At 36.1% G+C, this 20979-nt stretch overlaps 1 protein-coding gene across 3 annotated transcripts in view; it reads right to left on the reverse strand.

The window, feature by feature from the left end:
- Nucleotides 1-20979, reverse strand: part of LOC141363104 (dedicator of cytokinesis protein 3-like) — a 200840-nt gene that overhangs the window by 65522 nt on the left and 114339 nt on the right. For all 3 annotated transcript variants that reach the window (XM_073865640.1, XM_073865642.1, XM_073865641.1), the window contains exons 6-7: nt 6506-6654; nt 837-921 (exon numbers count right to left, since the gene is read on the reverse strand). In XM_073865640.1, coding sequence (XP_073721741.1) covers nt 837-921; nt 6506-6654 — 234 coding nt within the window. The remainder of the gene's footprint in view (nt 1-836; nt 922-6505; nt 6655-20979) is intronic.

Here is a 20979-nt window from a genome sequence, read left to right on the forward strand (position 1 = left end):
CTGAGAATGAAGTACGGTAAAACGTTGAGATTTAATAAAAAAGTGATAAACAATATATATTTTTTAAGGCGGAAAATAGCTATTACTTTCAGTAGTGTATTTCATCTAAGCAGAAATGTAACTGTTCAATAAAGCTGAACTCATACCAATATCAGAGAAACAGAATATGGAAATGATTCATACTGATAAGCCATCATGGGACAATCCACTTTAACGTAGAGTTAATAAAAACATTTCTGCTTTATAATTGTTACAGGTGGGTAACATCTGTCAGTTAAGCCGATATTCTGCACATATTCCAAAAAATAATTAGAGAAAACCATTAAACATTAAATGAATTTCCGCTCTCGTCTACATAGATGACTCATCTATATTAATAGACAGTTTTACATAACCTGCAGTAGTCAAAGTAACACATACACAAGAAAATATGAAAAAACACGTCTGTTATTTTTTAGAATGGCCAAAAATAATTACAAATCCATCACAATTTTCCTTAAAATTCGTTTCATGATGAACAAAATAATAATGTATTTTTTTATTGCAGACAAATTACTATTTTACACTATAATTAGTACTCAAATATTTCAAAATATAATTCAGCAAACGTGAATATTCCAGTAAGAAATGCAAAACGCATTGTTTTATTTTAGCATCATACTTGTTTACAACCATCAGATAAACATTTGTTAAAAAGCCAATTCACATGATTTGAAACTAAAATGGGTTACGTTGTGATAAACAGATGCTTTAAAAAAATGACATGTGCAGACAAACCCACTCACATAGATCGGTACGTGTGCTGTAGCACGTCTGAATGAAATTGGAGTACTTACCATTTTGTAGAGGTCTGAAACGCTTATCTGGTCTGCGTCGACCATTTCGAACTCCTTCCTGGGCACCAGATCCAAGCCTAAGTGTCTGTTGAGCAAAGAGAGAGAGAAAATAACATTGATTTCTCCAGTTCAAAATACTTAACGTGTCCGCATATACTCAGAGTGTTAGTAAATAAAACGTCACGTACACCTGTCATAGCAACTGTTATACAGGTTTTTTACCATTCACTGGCATGTTAAAATCGAACGCACCAATGCGATGTATTTTTAGAAAATGTGACGCAATTATGTTTCCGAACGCTATCTACTAAATGCATTTGGTGTTAATGTCGACATGATCATATGGTTAAGGAGGAGAGAGATGCTAAGATTCACAGCTGTCGTATCACAGAGATGGAAAAAGGTGTCACCCTCCCAACCCAACCATTAAAGCTTGCAGCGACAAGTTAGGGTTAGGGTTTCTCAACATAATGTAAACATCGCTTCTCATTTTACATAGACATAAACAAACTGCATTGATGTTTAATCACAGCTTAAATAAGTTTAGGTTGGTCAGCACCTAAATACTGGTATGATAATTTTAATACCTTTGTCGCATTCCTGTGTGGCTGTTTACAAATATAAGAGTACACATTTACAAACTTATTTACATATTAAAAATAAAATATGTAAAATAAAATAAAATAAAATAAAATGGTTACACTAGTACACGTAAAAAATGCTGGTTTATTTTTTACCCAGCGTTGGGTCAAAAATGGTCAAGCCCAACCGTTGGGTTAAAGTCGAAATTAAATTAAAATTAAAAACTGTAATTTTGTGGGTAATATTGCTTTATAATTTTTTTACAAATGACTTTTCTGTGAGCTTCATTATTTTGTAAAAATTCATGTGCTCTCACAATCTTCAATCAAAAATACAAATCTGTCTTTACTTTCAGTCATATGATATGGCACGTGGATGGGGTCCAGGAAAAGATTGCAGTGATTAGCGATTAGCGACATGACATTAGCATGGTGTACACACTTTTCATATGCGGAGGGTGGAGGCACAGGGCAGGGAGCAAAACAACGCTCTGTATTCGTCATACTGTACGTCACTACAAGAAGTGTGTACACTACGTTGATACTCTTTCCTGAATACGAAGGAGTCTACAATGGCGCCATATTTGGAAGCTAGTTATTTTCATTTGTAAAGTTTTAAATATGTATATTTCTCTTACAAATTCGCATCGATTACCCTTAAAAGGCCTTTATTTATTCCCCTGGAGCCTTGTGGATTACTTTTGCGAAGGATGGATGCACAGGACTTTGGACTTGAAGGTGCGGACCCCATATTCATTTATTATAAAGATTGGAAGACATTTTCAATAATATCTGAACGTGTTGGTATGAAAAAGAATGGAGATATGTAACTTAGGTGGCTTTAGGGTGAGTAAATCATGCAGTTATTTTCACTTTTAGCCGAACTATACCTTTAATAAGACTCAATAGCATAACTCTCTTCGACTCCTAAGACAACAAAATGTTATACTGTACAAATAATAACACTTTTGCATGATCTAGATCAGTGGTCTCCAACATGGTCTGTGAGTTGCCCGCCAATGCATATTGTATAATAGCCTTAATTTTAATATTTATTTATTGCATATTTTGTATATTAGGTTGGCTGCTTTTATGTACAGCGAGGAAAATAAGACATTTTTATCAGTAAGGGGATTTCTAAGTGGGCTATTGACACAAAATTTCCACCAGATGTAGCCATCAGGCCTTAATAAATTCATACAAAGAAATCAGAACATTTAAGTATACAAGTTGAGTCATAATAAATAAAGTGAAATGACACAGGGAATAAGTATTGAACACATGAAAATAACAAGGTGCAAAATGGAATATAAAGCCAGGAGATCACGTGAAATCTGTCAGTATTGTGAAAGAAACCCTGCCCCCCAATAGCCCACTTAGAAATCCCCTTATTGATAAAAATGCTGATGTGTCAAATACTTATTTTCCCCGCTGTATGTTAACATTTTAAACATTGATAAAAGATATCAACAAATAAAATAAAATTAAAATCAACAAGTAAAAAAGGTTTGATATAGACTATATCAAAAAAGTAGCCTCCAGACTGTTTTTTCCATTGTGGTAGCCCTTGCTCACAAAAAGGTTGTAGACCCCTGATCTAGATAAACTAGATGTTTTGCCTTAGTTTTGAGATGTGGACGGTTGCTACGGCAAGATGCTATTTGCCATCCCAAGCCGAAGGAAACCCATAACACTGCATGCCAAAAGATTGAAGATCACCTCAAGAGAAAATTGATATCCCATATACACTGAGGTATAATGAAAGACATTATTAGATTGTTTGAAAAACACTGGAGATGCTTTTCAACTCATCCTTTATGTATTTATGGAGGTAAGCACTTTGTCTGTAAGTGATGCTGTCTCAAATCCATCTCATCCCATTTACTCAATTATCTCCGGTTTGCTGATCTGAAGACCTGGCAGTGATCTATTCCTGAAAGCTCAGGACCACAAAGTGCCTCATCACAGAAGTGAATCTTTATGTGACCTTGAAAGCGCACATGAAGCATCTTACCTTAAAGGGTTTGTTGCTTCGGATTACTTGCTGCTCAATCATTTCTATAAGAGGTGAACCCAATGACTATTATTTTGGAGGTCAAGTTCGGTAAGTTGCTTTTACACTCTTGTAGTCATTTTTACAGTAAGAATCTTCTACTTCTGCAGAAGTGTTATTGGATTTTAGTATTAAATCTCTTTTTAATAGTCCATTGAATAGCTTATCAATGTTATCTTGTGCAATAAACTTAAAGCTTCGATCCTTAATTTTTGCCTCTCTATCACCATCTTTGTTTAAAACATAAAATTGCAGGTTTCTTGATATACTTATGTGTATTGTTAAACAACTGACACTACAAAATCCGACTCAACTTATAATTCTAAACTTTAGCTTATTCACCGTATCACCCAAAGTTAGATAAGTCCATAAATACCTTTTTCATCTCCGTGCGTGCTGTAACTCTGTTTGTCGCACCCACCGCTAGCCTAGCTTAGCACACAGACTGGAAGTAAATGGCTCCAGCTAGCATACTGCTCTCAATAAGTGACAAAACAACACCAACATTTTCCTATTTATGTGTTTTGTATAGTCACAGCGTGTACAAATAACAAGGTCATATGAGACACAGCCATCTTTTGGCCGTATATATACTGGGAACTATATTCTGAGAAGGGGAAGCACTGCTACTGGGGCGGAGTGATTCAACTAAAGTGTTGCGCTAATCACTTAGCCCAAGAAGCAGTGCTTTGCCTTCCGATAATATAGTTCCCAGCATGCATACGGTTAAAAGATGTCTGACACTTATTGAGAGCAGTATGCTAGCTGGAGCCATTTACTTCCAGTCTTTGTGCTAAGCTAGGCTAGCGGTGGATGCGTCAGACATGTATGGAATTATCTAACTGTGGGGGATACAGTGAATAAGCTAAAGTTCCAAAAACTCCTTAAAGTTCCTTTAAGCCTCCCATTGTGAATCGCGAGCTGTTTATTAACTCTTTCCCTGCCGTTGACGAGTTATCTCGTAAATTAAGAGGAAAAAAATGTGTACCTGATGAATTTTTATGTTAACTGGCTTACCCAATTTATGAGAAAACTGAAGCCAAAATGTTATTTACAAATTTTAAACTCCGTGTATGTTTTGATAATCGTTCTGAATCTGATCTTTAACAAAATTCCTTCACAAAAATGCAATTATTTCAGCTTTTTGCTAAAAAATTTTATTTTTAAAGAAAAATACTCATATTTAAGAATTTATAAGCAGAGACAAAATATAGATAGGATGAAACTTTTGTTTGTTTGTTTGAAAGCAGAGGGTCTGTTCTTTCATTTAATATATTTGTATGTTTATATATTTTTAGAAGACAATTTTCCCGAAAGGCATTTTGTGAAACTTTGCGGGCAACTTAAAAAAATGGCTGGCGGGGAATGAGTTAACACTGATTGTTTAAATTGTTTATTTGCTCAATAACTTTGCTCATTAGATCCAATAACTAAAACTGCCATGAAATTTAAACATTAAAACATAAAAAAATACATATTTTTAGCTTACATTTTACTGCAATTGCAAAAAAACAAAAGTTGATTATAAAACAATATTACCGAGCCCCTAAGTTGAAATTGGAGTAAAAAAAATCTAAAGTTTAGTTTCATGTGCTCACGCGAAACCTTCATGTGGCAAATTTTTTTTAACGTTTTGTTTCATGTGCGCGCGTGCGCGCGAAAGTTTCATCTGCGCATGCGAAACTAAACTTTAAAAAAAATTGGGCACATGAAGGTTTCGTGTGAGCACATGAAACTAAACTTTATTACATTTTTTCTCCGTGCCCCCTTAGGACTGTGTACAATAGTATTTTAAACAAGTGTTTTTACATTAGGAAAAATATTATTTCAATTATTTATTCTAATTATATACTTATATATATATAAGCTATTGAAAGTTCATATGCAAGCATTACCTGTTTGCTGAAAATAAACCTCTAAAAAGTTGAAATAATGATGAAACAAGTGTAAATATTGACACGAAGTCAAGAAGCTTTAAAAAATTGAATTATAATGTGGTTTAAACTGTGTAGGTAAAAAATGGGGGTGGTATCCTTTTTTTTATTACAAAAATAGTCTATTAACTCTAAACAGGACAAACCTTTCTCAACGAGTTATGCTGTCTTTACCGTCTGCGTTTAATATCTCTCACTATAATTCACAATAACCGGCCAGTGAATGACTGTATGTTCTTGTTCTTCTAATTTCTTCACCGAGCCGGGCCAAGTCTATCTAAGAGGTGGAGGAGTCTGCGGCCATCCATCTCTAGGGTTTCAGCTCAGCTGGCTCTGTACTCCCTCGGCCTCTAGCACCTTTTTAAACGCTGGCAGATCTCCACGTCCCTAGAGTGCCTATTTAAACACTCCTCAATTGAGTGAAGTGCGCTAGAGCTGGACGTTAACCGCATTTAAGTAAACGGTCAAGTGTTCAATGGCTTGTGAAGATCGCCTGACATATTTTGTCTATAGCAGTAGAGCAGCACGGCATGGGTGGAATCAAGAAGGTGGAATCTGTAATAAGTGAAGTATGCTCTCCTAAGCACCTCCATTCATCTCAATGCCAGCTGCTTTGGCTCTGACACTTGAACACCATTAAGTCAGCCAGCAAACACATCAGCCAACATAATCGCATGCGTATTTTACGAGGTGGATATGTACGTTTTGTACGATTTGCTTTCGCTCCTGCGACGTTGGATTTAGGGGCGTGGTTAGTGGTGGGGTATAATCATTGGTCTTTATTAATAATCACACGTTTTTGTACAATTCGCTTTGAAATCAGATAATTTTGTCTTATATTATACCCTTATATTATAGTTTATATGGGATATTAATTTTCTCTGGAGGTGATCTTGTATCTTTTGGCATGCAGCATTGTTATGGGTCCTTTTGGATCGGGATGGCAAATAGCAGCTTAGCAACCACCCTAGCAACCAGTTATGAAGTACCTTGGAATGATGCTATGACGAAGTTGATAACCATTTTTATACCTTGTTGGTTCCATAAAATTTGGGTTTGCTTAAGGCATCATCTTAGATATAAAAGATGACCGTGACTCACTCATTGCCCCAGTCCAGTCGTACGGTGATGTGTCGCTTGACTTCTCGGACCTGATCTTGGGTCAGGTGACCCGAAAGCAGTTGTCTCCTTAGATCAATCAACTCATTCATCACGTGACGGAGCTTGTAGAAGAGGTCGACTTTATGCTTCTGTGAAGAAGAACACAAAGAGAACAGGCAAATGTTTATTTCACTCGTCCACAGATGACAGCGGTTCAGTATATAATATCTTGATATAACATTTACATTTATATGGCATACAGCGCAGTATGTTACAACCTAAACATTTTGTCAGTATGCATCTTCCCTTGGAATCAAACCAATGACCTTTTGTGCTACTAACACAATGCACGATAAGTTGAGTTAAATGAAAATAACTTGAAATGTATTGGTCCCTCAGCAACATCATATTGCCCAAAACCTAAGGCGACAAAACAACTGGTGCTTCTGTCATACTTCAAAGCTGCCATTTTGGGGGCCCTAAGCAAATGCTGTTGACGTTGTAAGTTGGTTATTGCCTTCATTTATAATGGGAATCACATAACTCTCATTTTCATATTGCAGAAACAAACCTACTATGAGATACAACAAGCATATAGACTAGACATACAATAAAGATGAGATTTTGATGACATTGATGAGATACACAATACAATTTATGTATTTTCTACATGATTTAAACCTCTGCGTTGTGTCTTTTTACCATGTTACCTTTATTTCACGACAATAAAGCGTCACTGATTAAAACCAAACCACCAATCACAGATGTGAAGCCCAAAGTCTCAAAAGTCAACTTGATAATTGAATGAATGTTGTGCAGTTGCAATAGTCGAGTCAATGGTGGGGGAAAAGTTAAAGAGTACCTATTATACCCTTTTTCGATTATTCATATGGTAGACTCTCCAAAAACTACTATCGTATTCAGTTTTCCAAGGTACTATATAGGCTCATTTTCAGTGACAGAAAATACTTTATCACTATACAAGGGCATAAATCTGCCATTGCTCCAGTCTCACATGGTGTTCCTCAAGGTTCAGTTCTAGGTCCACTTTTGTTTATCATTTATATCTCTCCACTTGGTGACATCATACACATGCATGGACTCCAGTTTCATTGCTATGCTGATGACATCCAAATCTATCTTACCACCAGCGCTGATAGACTATCCCCGCCTGATTCACTCACAGCATGTATCAGGGACATAAAGCACTGGATGTCCTTGAATTTTCTTAAAATAAATAACAACAAAACTGAAATATTGGTGATTGGCTCTACTACCTCAGTCAAAAGGATGGACCTGTCCTTTGAAATTGATGGGGTTCATGTAAAGTCTTCTTCATCCGTCCGTAATCTTGGTGTCTTATTTGATTCCACTCTATCTTTTGCCTCTCATATTTCTTCTGTGGTTAAAAACTAATTTTTCCATCTCCGTAATATTGCCCGTCTTCGATCTTCTCTCACTTTAGGTGACGCTGAAATTTTAACCCATGCACTGATCACATCTCATCTGGACTATTGCAATGCACTGCCTAAAAAAGCTCATTGCAAGGTTACAGTATGTTCAAAACTCTGCAGCAAGAGTTCCCCACCAGGCGTTTTGCTCACATTACACCACTACTGCATGTTTTCACTGGCTACATGTGGCGTCACGCATTCACTTTAAGATATTACCTTCAAGACCCAACTTAAAACGTATCTCTACAATACTTACTATGGATAATGCTGTTAAATCTGTTCTAATGTGTTTGTATTGTGTATATGGTCTTAAGTGTTGTATTGTGTAGGTGGAAGTGTTAATGTACTGTATAATACTATGTGAAGCGGCCTTGAGCCATGGAAAGGTGCTATATAAATAAAACTTCTTCTTCTTCTTCTTCTTAACAGCTATTACATTTCTTAGCAAGGCCTTGTGTTTTTTCAGAATGTCGAAATGACTGTATGCAAGACAACTTGTTTTTAAAAAAGTGGATCATCAAACCACCAGGCCTTTATTTTTCTCAATGTCGAGCCTCAGGGAAACATACGACAGACGGATCTGTGCGTTTGTCACTGACACGCCATACCGGCCATGCGTGCCGTCTCCGGTGCCCTCCATCACGGTTCAGGATTTGAGTTTGACGCAGTTTTAAAACAAAAAAATCAGGGCAACTCAGGCAAGAATGCATCCCAAGACACCCTTACACAAGTGCGATGCATGCAGCATGATGTATCCGCCAATATTTCTTTCCATGGTGTGTTAATGATGAAATCAACTGGGGGTCTGGAAACTCCAAAGTTACAATGCACAAAAACGACATTCATCTTTGTACTGCGCGCACTTGGACTCCAAGTTTGTACTCTGGAGAATAATGGATGTGGCATCCACTCATGGTGGCATCAATAATTACCACTCAATCTTACAGTTACCAATAATACAACATGACTCATTTCCTCACTGTCACAGTGGTGACTTTCTTAGAGAACAATGTTTGTGACCAGCTGGAGACCAACACATCAGCTTCCATTACCCCAGAAAACATATCAGCTGAGAATAAACTCGGTCTTAGACAAGCATCAACTGTGACCCTGTCCAAAACCGCTTACTTCCATACTATATGGTAGGCAAAAAGCAGGCGAGGTGAGTAGTATGTCTGAATTTCTAGTATTCGAAAAACAGTAGGCAAAAAGTACCCGGATGACCTAGTACTTTTGGCAAGATCCCGAAGTGTTCATTTGGTCCACACTTGCTATCCGGTTATTCCGGGACAGGATTTATCAAACGCAGAAGAAAACGGAGGGGCGTTGCTTTATAAAAAAAAAACATTGCAATTACTAACAGATCTCAAATCTTTGTCTATAATGTTTTTGTCATTATGCAGAACCTCTTGTTCTCATTTGGATTGTAAGGGCCATGATAGTTTTTTTTTGCAATAAAATATTATAGACATTAATATTATAGAAATTTTAATATTAGAGGCACCTGCGTTCTGTTCTGTTCTGGTGTTCTTGTTATAATTTAATAAAAAAAAACTTTTTGCAACTATTTCAATAACCCTTAACTATTTTGCTATAAGGGAGAGTGGGGTAAGTTGTCACATTGTTCATAACTCCAACACGATCTCAAAATTCAAATAGTCACTTTGTGTGACAACGACTTTTATAGTCAACTTCGTGTTCACAAGATCGCTTTAATCTGACGTTAGCACAATTTTCTTATTTTTTGGCTTAAAGAGTAAATACAACTTTGTAAGAAATGAATGTTAAAAATTATTATTTTGCACAAAATAGAAAACACAATAACGCGTCATTTGATACTTTCACATGTGACAACTTGCCCCAGTAAAAATAAACACAGAACATCATAAAAAAAATAAAACATTGTGATATTATAATTTGTTTGTAATTGCAATAAGGTTTTTGAAGAAAGGAAGGAAGATGGTTTGAAATTATCAACGAAAGACAGAGCATCCCACACCTTAGTTAACTTCAAATTCAAGGACCTTTCAAGGACTTTCCAGGTCCAATACCCTCAAATTTAAGGACTAAATGGGGGAGCAAGGTTACATCGTGTTACCTTTTAAGATACATTGTAACAGTTCCCTTTCGAGGGAACTCGCGCTGCATCACTGCGGTGACACTTTGGGGACGCCTCCAAGGAAAAGTGCATATCAAATTCAACCAATGGTGAGGCTTAACGACAAAGACATGGTGACGGGGGAGTCAGGAAGTATATCACTATCTGAAATATTGCCAAAGACGGCTTTACAGGGACACAGGTAGTATGGCAAGGGAGACGCAGTGTCTCGTTCCCTTCTCAGGGAACAACAGTTACATACGTAACCCGAGACGTTTTCATGTGTCAAACACAACTATGCAAAAAAGCATTTTGGTACGAATCAACATTCGCATACAGAAGATATAAACATTTAAAGCGAATAGTTTAGCACGTGTGCTTTAAAAGTCTAGAATTTTTATGATATTATCCTACACTACACAGGGAATAATATTGAAAACTTTTTGCATAAAATAGATTCAAGCACTTGTATCTATGTATGTATATATCATGGAGACATTTCAGCACACGCTAACACTTTATCAGACTCATTCTGATCAATGAGATTAAAGTGATCTGAAAATGCAGTAAATATGTATTTGTCTGGTTGATGTTTTTGGCAATAGAAAGTTTATTTCAGTACACAGTATAGAGTCACATTCCCTCTGGCTCGATCTGTTGCGATATTTCTCCGTTGCAATCCGTTTACCCCAATCAAAAACCGATTGGCCAGCCTCTGCAGTATAATCTAATTATTATTGTTTTAAATTGGCTGTCGGGAGACCTGTCTCGCTGTCTAGGCCGTAACAGAAATAAAAGCTCTGATGGAAAGCCTCCCCCACAACCCTACGGGCGGTACATCACCTCCTCTACAGCAAATGACAGATGAATCGCATCCAGCGAACAATACGTCAGGATTTTCTATCACTTATAGAGTCGATTAACAAGCACTTTAACTATTGACATTGATGTGTTTAAATAATATATATACTGTATCCAAGAAGATCCATTGGAGAATCCTTATGATTGTTGTCTGATTGCTAAAACAAATTAGGTTCTGACATCAACTTCAAAGAGATATTTGAGTGCATTCATATGTTGAAACAGCGTGAAACATCAATCTGATCACATTATTTAGTGTTCATGTAGAATTTAGAGATCAGAAAGATTGAATTCTGATGGAGGCTAAAGAAGTCCATATGAACGTAGATAATGATCAACCTATATGGATGATTAAATGGTACCAATAACAAACCCATAACACAAAAAAAAACAGGGTGGATGAAGGCCAAGATAATACTTGGCAAATAAAATGTACAAAAACTGTTTATCAAATTTTTCATCACATATCTTATTCAAAATTTAATAAAATAATTTACACTAATCATTTAGCAAGTGCTTAACTCATTCCCCGCCACACTGAAAAAAATATTCATTGAATTTAATCAATTTTTTTAAGGTAACTGGTTGCAATAAATTTATTTAAGCTACATTTAAACAAAAGTTTTATATTTTATTTTACTTTACTAATCTTTTTTGTTTAAATGTAGCTTAAATAAATTGATTGCAACCACTTACCGAAAAGTTCCCCACCAGCATTTTTTGTGATTTTCACAAGTTTCACAAAATGCCTTCCAGGAAAACGTTCTTCTAAAAATATATAAACATACAAATATATCAAACGAAAGAACAGACCCTCTGCTTTCAAATAAACAAACGAACAAAATGAGAAAAAAAAGTTTCATCCTATCTATATTTTTTCTCTGCTTATGAACTCTTAAATATGGGAAATTTTCTTTTAAAAAAGCAAAAAGCTGAAATAATTGCATTTTTGTGAAGGAATTTTGTTAGAGATCAGATTCAGAATGATTATTAAAACATACACAGAGTTTAAAATTAGTAAATTATTTTTTTTGCTTCAGTTTTTTTTATAAATTGGGTAAGTGCGCCATCTAGTGGATAATGACGGTATTACAGATTAACATAAAACCTCGTCAGGAACACGTTTGTTTATGCAAATGTTTTCTCTTAATTGACGAGATAACTCGTTAATGGCGGGGAAAGAGTTAACAAATTATTAGACCACCACCTAATTCAATTTAATTCAAAAAAGTTGAATTAGCTTAAGTTATTCCAACTTTATTTAACTCTTTCCCCGCCAGCGTTTTTAATTAAAAGTTGCCAGCGCCAGCATTTTTTATGATTTTTACAAAAGTTTAATGCTTCAAGAAAGTGTTCTTCTTTAAATATATAAACATATCAAATGAAAGAACAGACCTTCATCATCCTGTTTCATCCTATCTTCATTTGTTCTCTTTTATCACCTCTCAAATATGGGTAGATTTCTTCAAAAATACCAAATTTTTAAGCAAAAAGCTGAAATAAAGTGAAAGACTTTTGATAGAGATCAGATTCAGAGCAATCATTAAAACATACACAGAGTTTGATCTGTTTTCTCTAAGGGAATACTTCCGGTTTTTATAAGTTGGATAAGAGTATTGCGGATTGCCGGAAAAACTCGTCATTGGCAGGAAAGCGTTTTCTCGTCAATGGTGGGGAAAGAGTTAAATTAAACTCAATTATTTAATATTATTTATGTTCATTTATAATTTATATATTGTCAAGAAAGTTGAAATGAAAAAAATTAGGTGCAACAAGGATATTTTTTTTTAATGCTAAACTATAATTGTTGTATCCATGAATTTTCCAATTTACACTTATACAGGACAGACAGAAAAAAATTGTAAAGTATTATTTAGTTTATTCAGATGCTCAATTGCAGTCCTTCATAGAAAAATATGTTTTAATGGTCAAACGTTATGCTTGATTTATTTCTGACTTCTGAGAGAAGGTGAATGTGCCCAAAATTGCACAAATTCAATTTGACATCAATCACTCCTGCTCAAAAAAGTGAACCATTGAGAACACTTTGAAAAGAAAGGGGTTCACATTAAATCACTTCATCTTCTGTATGATTTTTCATATGAATAGACAGGTGGTGTAATAAATTTGTTAAAAACTGTATATATACAACTGCACTTTGTAAGGGATGACAGCAACATGCAGGCTGCCTCGAAGAAGATTTTTATAGACGGAGGGTCAGATGCAAGGGAACATTTGTTAGAGAATCCAGCTGAGGATAACATGAGAGAGTGTGTGTGGGAAGAGCTGGAGCACATGTTGAGCCGAGCCGTGTAAGGAACATGTATTTATCACACTTTCCACAACTGAGTGACTCACAGGCTTTAAATACAAACACTGAATTGAGCTACAGGTGTCCTCATCATATTTCGCCACAGCTGTCAGCTAATTCAATCTTTTGTTAGTGGATAGGATAGATACGGTATCCTACCCTACAATTCAGGTACAGATATGTATACTTTTGGTACCAATTTGTACATTTGAGGTAATAATATGCACTCTTTAGGTGCAAAGGTGTAGAGGTCAACCGATAGTGGATTTTACAGATACCGATAACCAAGTTGCTTCGTGCTTGCTGATAACCAATTAATCGACCAATGTTTTTTAAAACGGATACTGGATAAAAAAACAATCATAACACTCAAAGTGAATTTTTTTTGCCAATAGCTGATTGTTCCACCAATTAACTATATGTGCCGATTTATCTGCAAAACCGATTAATCGGTCTACCTCTACGAAGGTGTATCTCACGGCCGAAGCAAAAATATAACAGGACAGGTAAAATAACTCTTTTTTTCAGCCAATAATTTCTAATGTTATAATACTTATTTAACCAATAGGAATAATTGCATCTGCCTCTGTATCTCTATCCATTTCTCAATGGAATCTCTATATGACAATTCTGTATATAAATGTAGTTACAGTACAGATAAATGGCTCTCATACACTTTCATACACATCAGCCTTCGATGAGCAAAGAACCTCAAATAGCATTAAAGCATTTATTGAAGCTTACTATGGTAAATGAGGTAAAGAAATCATTATATCTGTTTGCTCTTGTAAGACCAAAATTATTATTAGCATGATGATCCCAAAACTGACATAAACTAAAATTAAAACAGACCCTTATTACTTTCTAAATATATCATCCTGATGTGTGTGTGCACAATTCATATTCAGAAGAAAAAGCAACTTTTCAAGCATCAAATCCTTCAGTTACCTGTTATACAGTGACCACCTTTTACTATCCAATCAGCTGTGTCCATAGTCTACTTATTCTGTTTATAATACTGTACGGTAGCAAAATGTGCTCATTTATGTTGACTGTACAGCTAAAAACAAAACAAGCTAAACATGGACATTTACATTCATTTTGCACTTACAGTACATTCAAGCTTCCTGAGTGTCCATTGAGACTCGATCCCACGATCTCTGGACTGCTAAGACTCTAGCTACACGAACACGATGCAGGAAAAACTGTAATGAAGGAATTTAATATCTTGAGTTTCTTTTGTCCTCCATTTGAGTTTCAGAGATGACTCACACCTTTCCACCCACGTACTGCACAGTCACCGCTGCTCATCGCCAGCTAATGCTAACGCTCACCTGCGCTAGCCGGACTGGATGTTTATGAGAAAGCTAACAGATGGTAAAGCAGAAAACAGAGTCATGTTTGGGATGTGGCAGCAGGAGCGAGTTTGCAAAAGTCCTTTTGGTAACAATAGGTTTGTGTGTGTGTGTACATTATACATTACGCAAGTATTTGATGTGGGCAGATCAGGTTAAGTCATGAATCTTAATCCAGCATGAGTTTAACATTACTTTAACAAAGACGAGAAATAACTGGTGGTATAACAAAGTACTGAAATAAACATATAGCAAAATAAACGAATAGGACGATACCTTAAAGGGGACATATCATGAAAGTCTAAGTGTGCTATAATTGGGTCCCCAGTTCTTCTATCAAACTACCAAATGTGAAAAAGATCAACCTAGTAACTTAGTTTTGGTAAACCATGTGAAAAAATTGGTCATTGAACTTTGGCTCCCCTTGTGATGTCAGAAGGGGATAATACCGCCCCTTAATCTGCTCTATCCAATCACAGCACTGCCATTTAGTGCAGAAATCAGCTCATTTGCATTTTAAAGGACACATCCAAAACGGCAAATTTTTGCTTATAGCTACATAGTTGCAATATTAATAAATGATCTTTATGATATTTTGAGCTAAACTTCACATACGTGGGAAACCAAAGATTTATTTGACATCTTAAAAAAGTCTTGTGAAATGTCCCTTTAATAAGCATACTATACTACTGCACCATATGTGTGATTCTCACGAAACCATTGAAACACCACGGCACTAATGATTTTAGCTTTAAAATGTGTGATATAGTAACATTAAAAAGCATCAGAATTAACACAATACTGTGTTCTACCTTGCACAATGTGTGATTTCAACATAAGAATTTATAATTGTAAATTGTATCTCATTTTCTGCTGAAATTCTCATTACCGCAATGTGTCCGGCTGTGTTTGAACATGCGTTATGTTGTAATTTTAATCGAATTAACACAAAAATATTAAGAAAAAAATAAATGGATGTTTTGCTAGACTACTTTAGATGACAGAAAAAATATTTACTGAATATTCATGTATAATAATAATGAAGAAAAATTAGGAAAATGATGTGTCCATGCCTGATGTTCTCATCCTCCGCAACACTTTTTGAGAACAGTTTAAGCACACATACAGAATTTTAATAAAGTTTGATTTTGAGTGACCAAGCACATGGACCAGTTACTTCAAGATGGCTACCAGGTAAGATCATTTTTTTACAGTTAATTTGAAATATTGTCTTGTCAGAATGCTTACACGACATTTTGATTATCATTACCGCAACAGATGCTTATTAAATGTTAATTTAATTAATAGAAGCATAATACTTTGATTTTAAATGCATGTGCAGAATCTCCAAATTATGTTCTTTCAGGTTTGTCATGTCATTTTGAAAATATGTCAGTGTTGATGTTTTCTGACTGTTGCGGTAATGAGATTTTTTAGGACTATTTTTTTTTTAATTATGTTACAAAAAGTGTTAAATGATAAGTAAAAGTTTTTAAATTAATGTTCCCATTTACTCCAGACTTTGTTTTTCAATGTCTGGTGGGAAAAAAAGTCAATTTAAGCAATTTTTAAATTTTCATGCTTGACATTTTTAAAACCAAGTTTTCGTGAGAATCACCCATATACAATATGCATGTTTCTGCACACAACACAGAACAGAAGACTGCAAACGTCCCCTTTTTCAGACCCTGCAGGTGACGCTGCAATATTAATGCAATATAACAAGACCTGCCATCTAAAAGCTACAGCAACTCCCTTGAAACCCAAGTTTAGTATGAAAAAAGTCTGTTTATCTTGACGGAAAGCTTCAATTACAGCAGCACTCGCGGGAAAGCCGGCACACGTCTGAGACTGATGTGCTACATTAACTCGGAGGCTGAATCATTTTTTAACAGTACACATTTTCCACTTTTTTATAAACTAATACTATAGGATGGTCTCCAGCACGCAGTGAGATTATAACCAATCAGTCAGTCCTGGAGCTGTTTAGAAAGGACAATAGCCTGAAGAAGTGCATTCTGGAAGTCGAATGCTCCTTGATGTGAGATGGGTGGTTCTGATACTGGAGGAAAATGTTGTTTTAAAGGTTAAGCATATCTTAATTGGACATGTGATATCGGCAACGAGGCGACCAGGCATGCAATGTCACGTCTTTAGTAAAACATCCGGGTCCGGTTCTGAAATAGTTTTAAAGGAGCATATGTGAGGTGCGTGACAGCATGTATTAACCGGTTAGTACACAACTCGTGGCCTGGTATGACCTTTGCTAAGGGTAGGTATTCGAATAGTCCATCACAACATGTGTATTTCTTTGTTTGGGTCAATGAAGGCCACCTATGCCACAAATTATGCCACTAGTTAACTTTATGTAACCTGGTTGAGTTGAAATGAATGGTGTCTAAATCCTGTCCAATGTTGAGTACAAAATTAGTAACAATGATATTAAAACAACAAATGACAGATCATAGTGATAAATAGCATCTTGAAAATAATATTTTTGGAACAATAAATGATATTGAATATAGTTATAGATTATAAACAAAAACTTTACAATACTTTTGAAGGTTAAATGCAGTGTATGGTTTTTTTTTGGGAATGCTTTTGTACAAATATTAATATTAGGAATGATACTGTTGTTCATAATAATGTTTAAAAGCGACATTTTATAAGACTTTTTTAAGATGTCAAATAAATCTTTGGTCTCCTCAGAGCACACATGTAAAGTTTAAGCTCAAAATATCATAAAAATAATTTATTATTCATAAATGTTAAAATTGATACTTTGTAGGTGTGCGCAAAAATTTGCCATTTTGGGTGTGTCCTTTTACATGCAAATGAGCTGATCTCTGCACTAAATGACCGTGACGTGGTTGGATGGTGCAGATTAAGGGGCGGTATTATTATAATAAGATCCCCTTCTGACATCACAAGGGGGGCCAAATTTCAATGACCTATTTTTTCACATGCTTGCAGAGAATGGTTACCAAAACTAATTTACTGGGTTGATCTTTTTCACATTTTCTAGCTTGATATGAGCACTTGGGACACAATTATAGCATTTAAACATGGAAAAAGTCACATGTCCCCTTTAAACAATATATACAGTAAATGCCATCTATATAGCCTAAGACTATACTGTAGATATTCACATGAAACTGCAGTGCTGTTACTGTGAAGGGTAATAAAGTGCTATACTCAATTTGGTATAATAAGGAATAATGCTCTAGTAAAGGAAGTCCCGCCTTCCATACAAAGAGCCAATCATCAATCGCTAAAGACTAAAGGCCTAAGTATTGTTTACTTTTAACAGTGTACGTGACTCAAATTTTGTTATCAGCTATTTCTAAATGCATCGTCATTCATTATATTTTGATCTAGCCAATCATCACTTGACCCTTGGAGTATATAAGTTCCCTATTAAAGGCGGGGTGCATGATCTCTGAAAGCCAATGTTGACATTTGAAATCACCTAAACAAACATGCACCTACCCCAATAGAATCTGGACCCAGACACGCCCCTTACTGCTGATTGGCTAAAAGTGTGTTTTGGTAGTCGGCCCAAGTCCCCCCTTTAACTTTTTTGCGTGTGCAGATACTGACGCTCACGTTCACCTTCACTCTCTCCTCCACCAACAGGTTGGCCACCACTAAATTTAAAATACCGCAAGGGGACTTATTGGAGCACTTTTGCTTTACTCAAAATGTCCAGTGGTTTACACGAAATCAATCAATCGTCCAAACGAACAGTTTGATGAATGCGACTTTCCTATGCTAGACAGATCAGTATCTTTCAATATAAGAAAAAATACAAAATGTTCAAGTTAAATCGCAGCTGCATAGCTTATTTATCCAGTTTTAGTCTACACTCAAAATTAATTCTTAAACACAAACAATATTCCAACAAACAGCAATGTTTGTCATCTTACTACGGCAACTGTCTGCTAACATCACATCCTGATGTTAGTCCACTCTGAGGTCATAACCCCTCATTTAACTTGAGGGCCTGAACGTAACTAAAAATACTGTCAAATAAGACCAGCATGCTTAGCGACGAGCATCATCAAGCCGGTACGGTCTGAAATGAGCAACGGTTAAGTAAGAAATGCGACTACTTACCGCTTCAGACTGAGATGTTTCCCATCCAAGTGCTCTTATGGAATAGCTGTAAACATGAGTTGAAATCAGAGGCTGTCAAATACCTCGATCTCTCTCTTCCACCGCAACTGGTCTCTCCCTCTCTCCCTGACACGCATGCTGTGTCTTTCTCACTTTCCCTCACAGGCACGCATTCAAACACACGTTGCCACCCACGTCAACCAGAAACGCACGCTTTCCTGGGCATGTGTGAGCTCATCCTCTCTTTAATTTATCACTAATCTATTTCGGACAACCGCACGTCCTCGCTTCCCTCTCTTTTTGCCTGATGTCCTGTTGTTTCGTTCCCTCGCTGTATTGTAGTTACCTAACTAACGCGGCATGAAGCTCTCAGCAGCCCACACGCGAATGCGCTCCCTCCCTCGTCGTCTCCAAAGAAACGTTGAGGGATGCCACAGACGCTTGCCATTGGAGGAAACAGCTGCCAGTATCCTCAGCTGTGCCGAGCCTCCCTTGCACACTACATTCAGCTGACAGCCAGAGATGAGCAATATTCTGGAGAAGAACATTGAAAAACTATCATCCAGCAACACCAATCACGCTTTCATTCACAAAATAAAAGTGATGCTAGTCAGTTCAAAGACCCAAAGGTGTTGTGGATAGATGCCAGGGTAAAGCTCTTGTCTGGCCGCTTCCTTCTCTGGCAAATCGCGATCGAGATGGAAACGGTCTCTGTATTGAAGCAAACAGCATCTCGTTGCAATTCGTAACTATTTTATAGTTATACAATCTCATTTATACAGTACGTTTTCGGATGATCAGTTTTCGCATGATCAGTTTTTGCATGATCAGTTTTTGCATTATTAGTTTTCACAGGATCAGTTTGCGCATGATCGGTTTTCACAATATCGGTTTTCGCAAGATCAGTTTGCGCATGATCAGTTTTTGCATGATCAGTTTTTGTATGATCAGTTTTTGTATGATCAGTTTTCATATGATCAGTTGTCGCATGATCAGTTGTCGCATGATCAGTTTTCGCATGATCAGTTTTCGCATGATCAGTTTTCGCATGATCAGTTTTTGTATGATCAGTTTTTGTATGATCAGTTTTCATATGATCAGTTGTCGCATGATCAGTTGTCGCATGATCAGTTGTCGCATGATCAGTTTTCGCATGATCAGTTTTCACATGATCAGTTTTTACATGATCAGTCTTCGCATTATACATTTTCGCATGATCAGTTTTCACATGCTCAGTTTTTGCATGATCAGTCTTCGCATTATAAGTTTTCGCATGATCAGTTTTCACATGGTCAGTTTTTGCATGATCAGTTTTCACATGATCAGTTTTTGCATGATCAGTATTCGCATTATAAGTTTTCGCATGATCAGTTTTCACATGGTCAGTTTTTGTATGATCAGTTTTCACATGATCAGTTTTCGCATGATCAGTTTTCACATGATCAGTTTTTGCATGATCAGTTTTCACATGATCAGTTTTTGCATGATCAGTATTCGCATTATAAGTTTTCGCATGATCAGTTTTCACATGATCAGTTTTCACATGGTCAGTTTTTGTATGATCAGTTTTCACATGATCAGTTTTCGCATGATCAGTTTTCACATGGTCAGTTTTTGCATGATCAGTTTTCACATGATCAGTTTTTGCATGATCAGTATTCGCATTATAAGTTTTTGCATGATCAGTTTTCATATGATCAGTTTGCGCAAGATCAGTTTTCTCATGATCAGTTTTCGTATGATCAGTTTTCTCATGATCAGTTTGCGCATGATCAGTTTGCACATGATCAGTTTTCGCATGATCAGTTTTCTCAAGATCAGTTTTCGCAAGATCAGTTTTCGCATGATCAGTTTTCGCATGATCAGTTTTCGTATGATCAGTTTTCGTATGATCAGTTTTCATATGATCAGTTTTCGCATGATCAGTTTTCGCATGATCAGTTTTCGCATGATCAGTTTTCACATGATCAGTTTGCGCATGATCAGTTTTCGCAAGATCAGTTTTCGCAAGATCAGTTTTCGCAAGATCAGTTTTCGCAAGATCAGTTTTCAAATGATCAGTTTTCGCATGATCAGTTTTCGTATGATCAGTTTTTGTATGATCAGTTTTTGCATGATCAGTTTTCGCATGATCAGTTTTCGCATGATCAGTTTTCGCAAGATCAGTTTTCGTATGATCAGTTTTTGCATGATCAGTTTTCGCATGATCAGTTTTCGCATGATCAGTTTTCGTATGATCAGTTTTCGCATGATCAGTTTTCGCATGATCAGTTTTCGTA

This window comes from Misgurnus anguillicaudatus, unplaced genomic scaffold (genome assembly GCF_027580225.2).
Source record: "Misgurnus anguillicaudatus unplaced genomic scaffold, ASM2758022v2 HiC_scaffold_32, whole genome shotgun sequence".
In the NCBI taxonomy this organism is placed as follows: domain Eukaryota; kingdom Metazoa; phylum Chordata; class Actinopteri; order Cypriniformes; family Cobitidae; genus Misgurnus; species Misgurnus anguillicaudatus.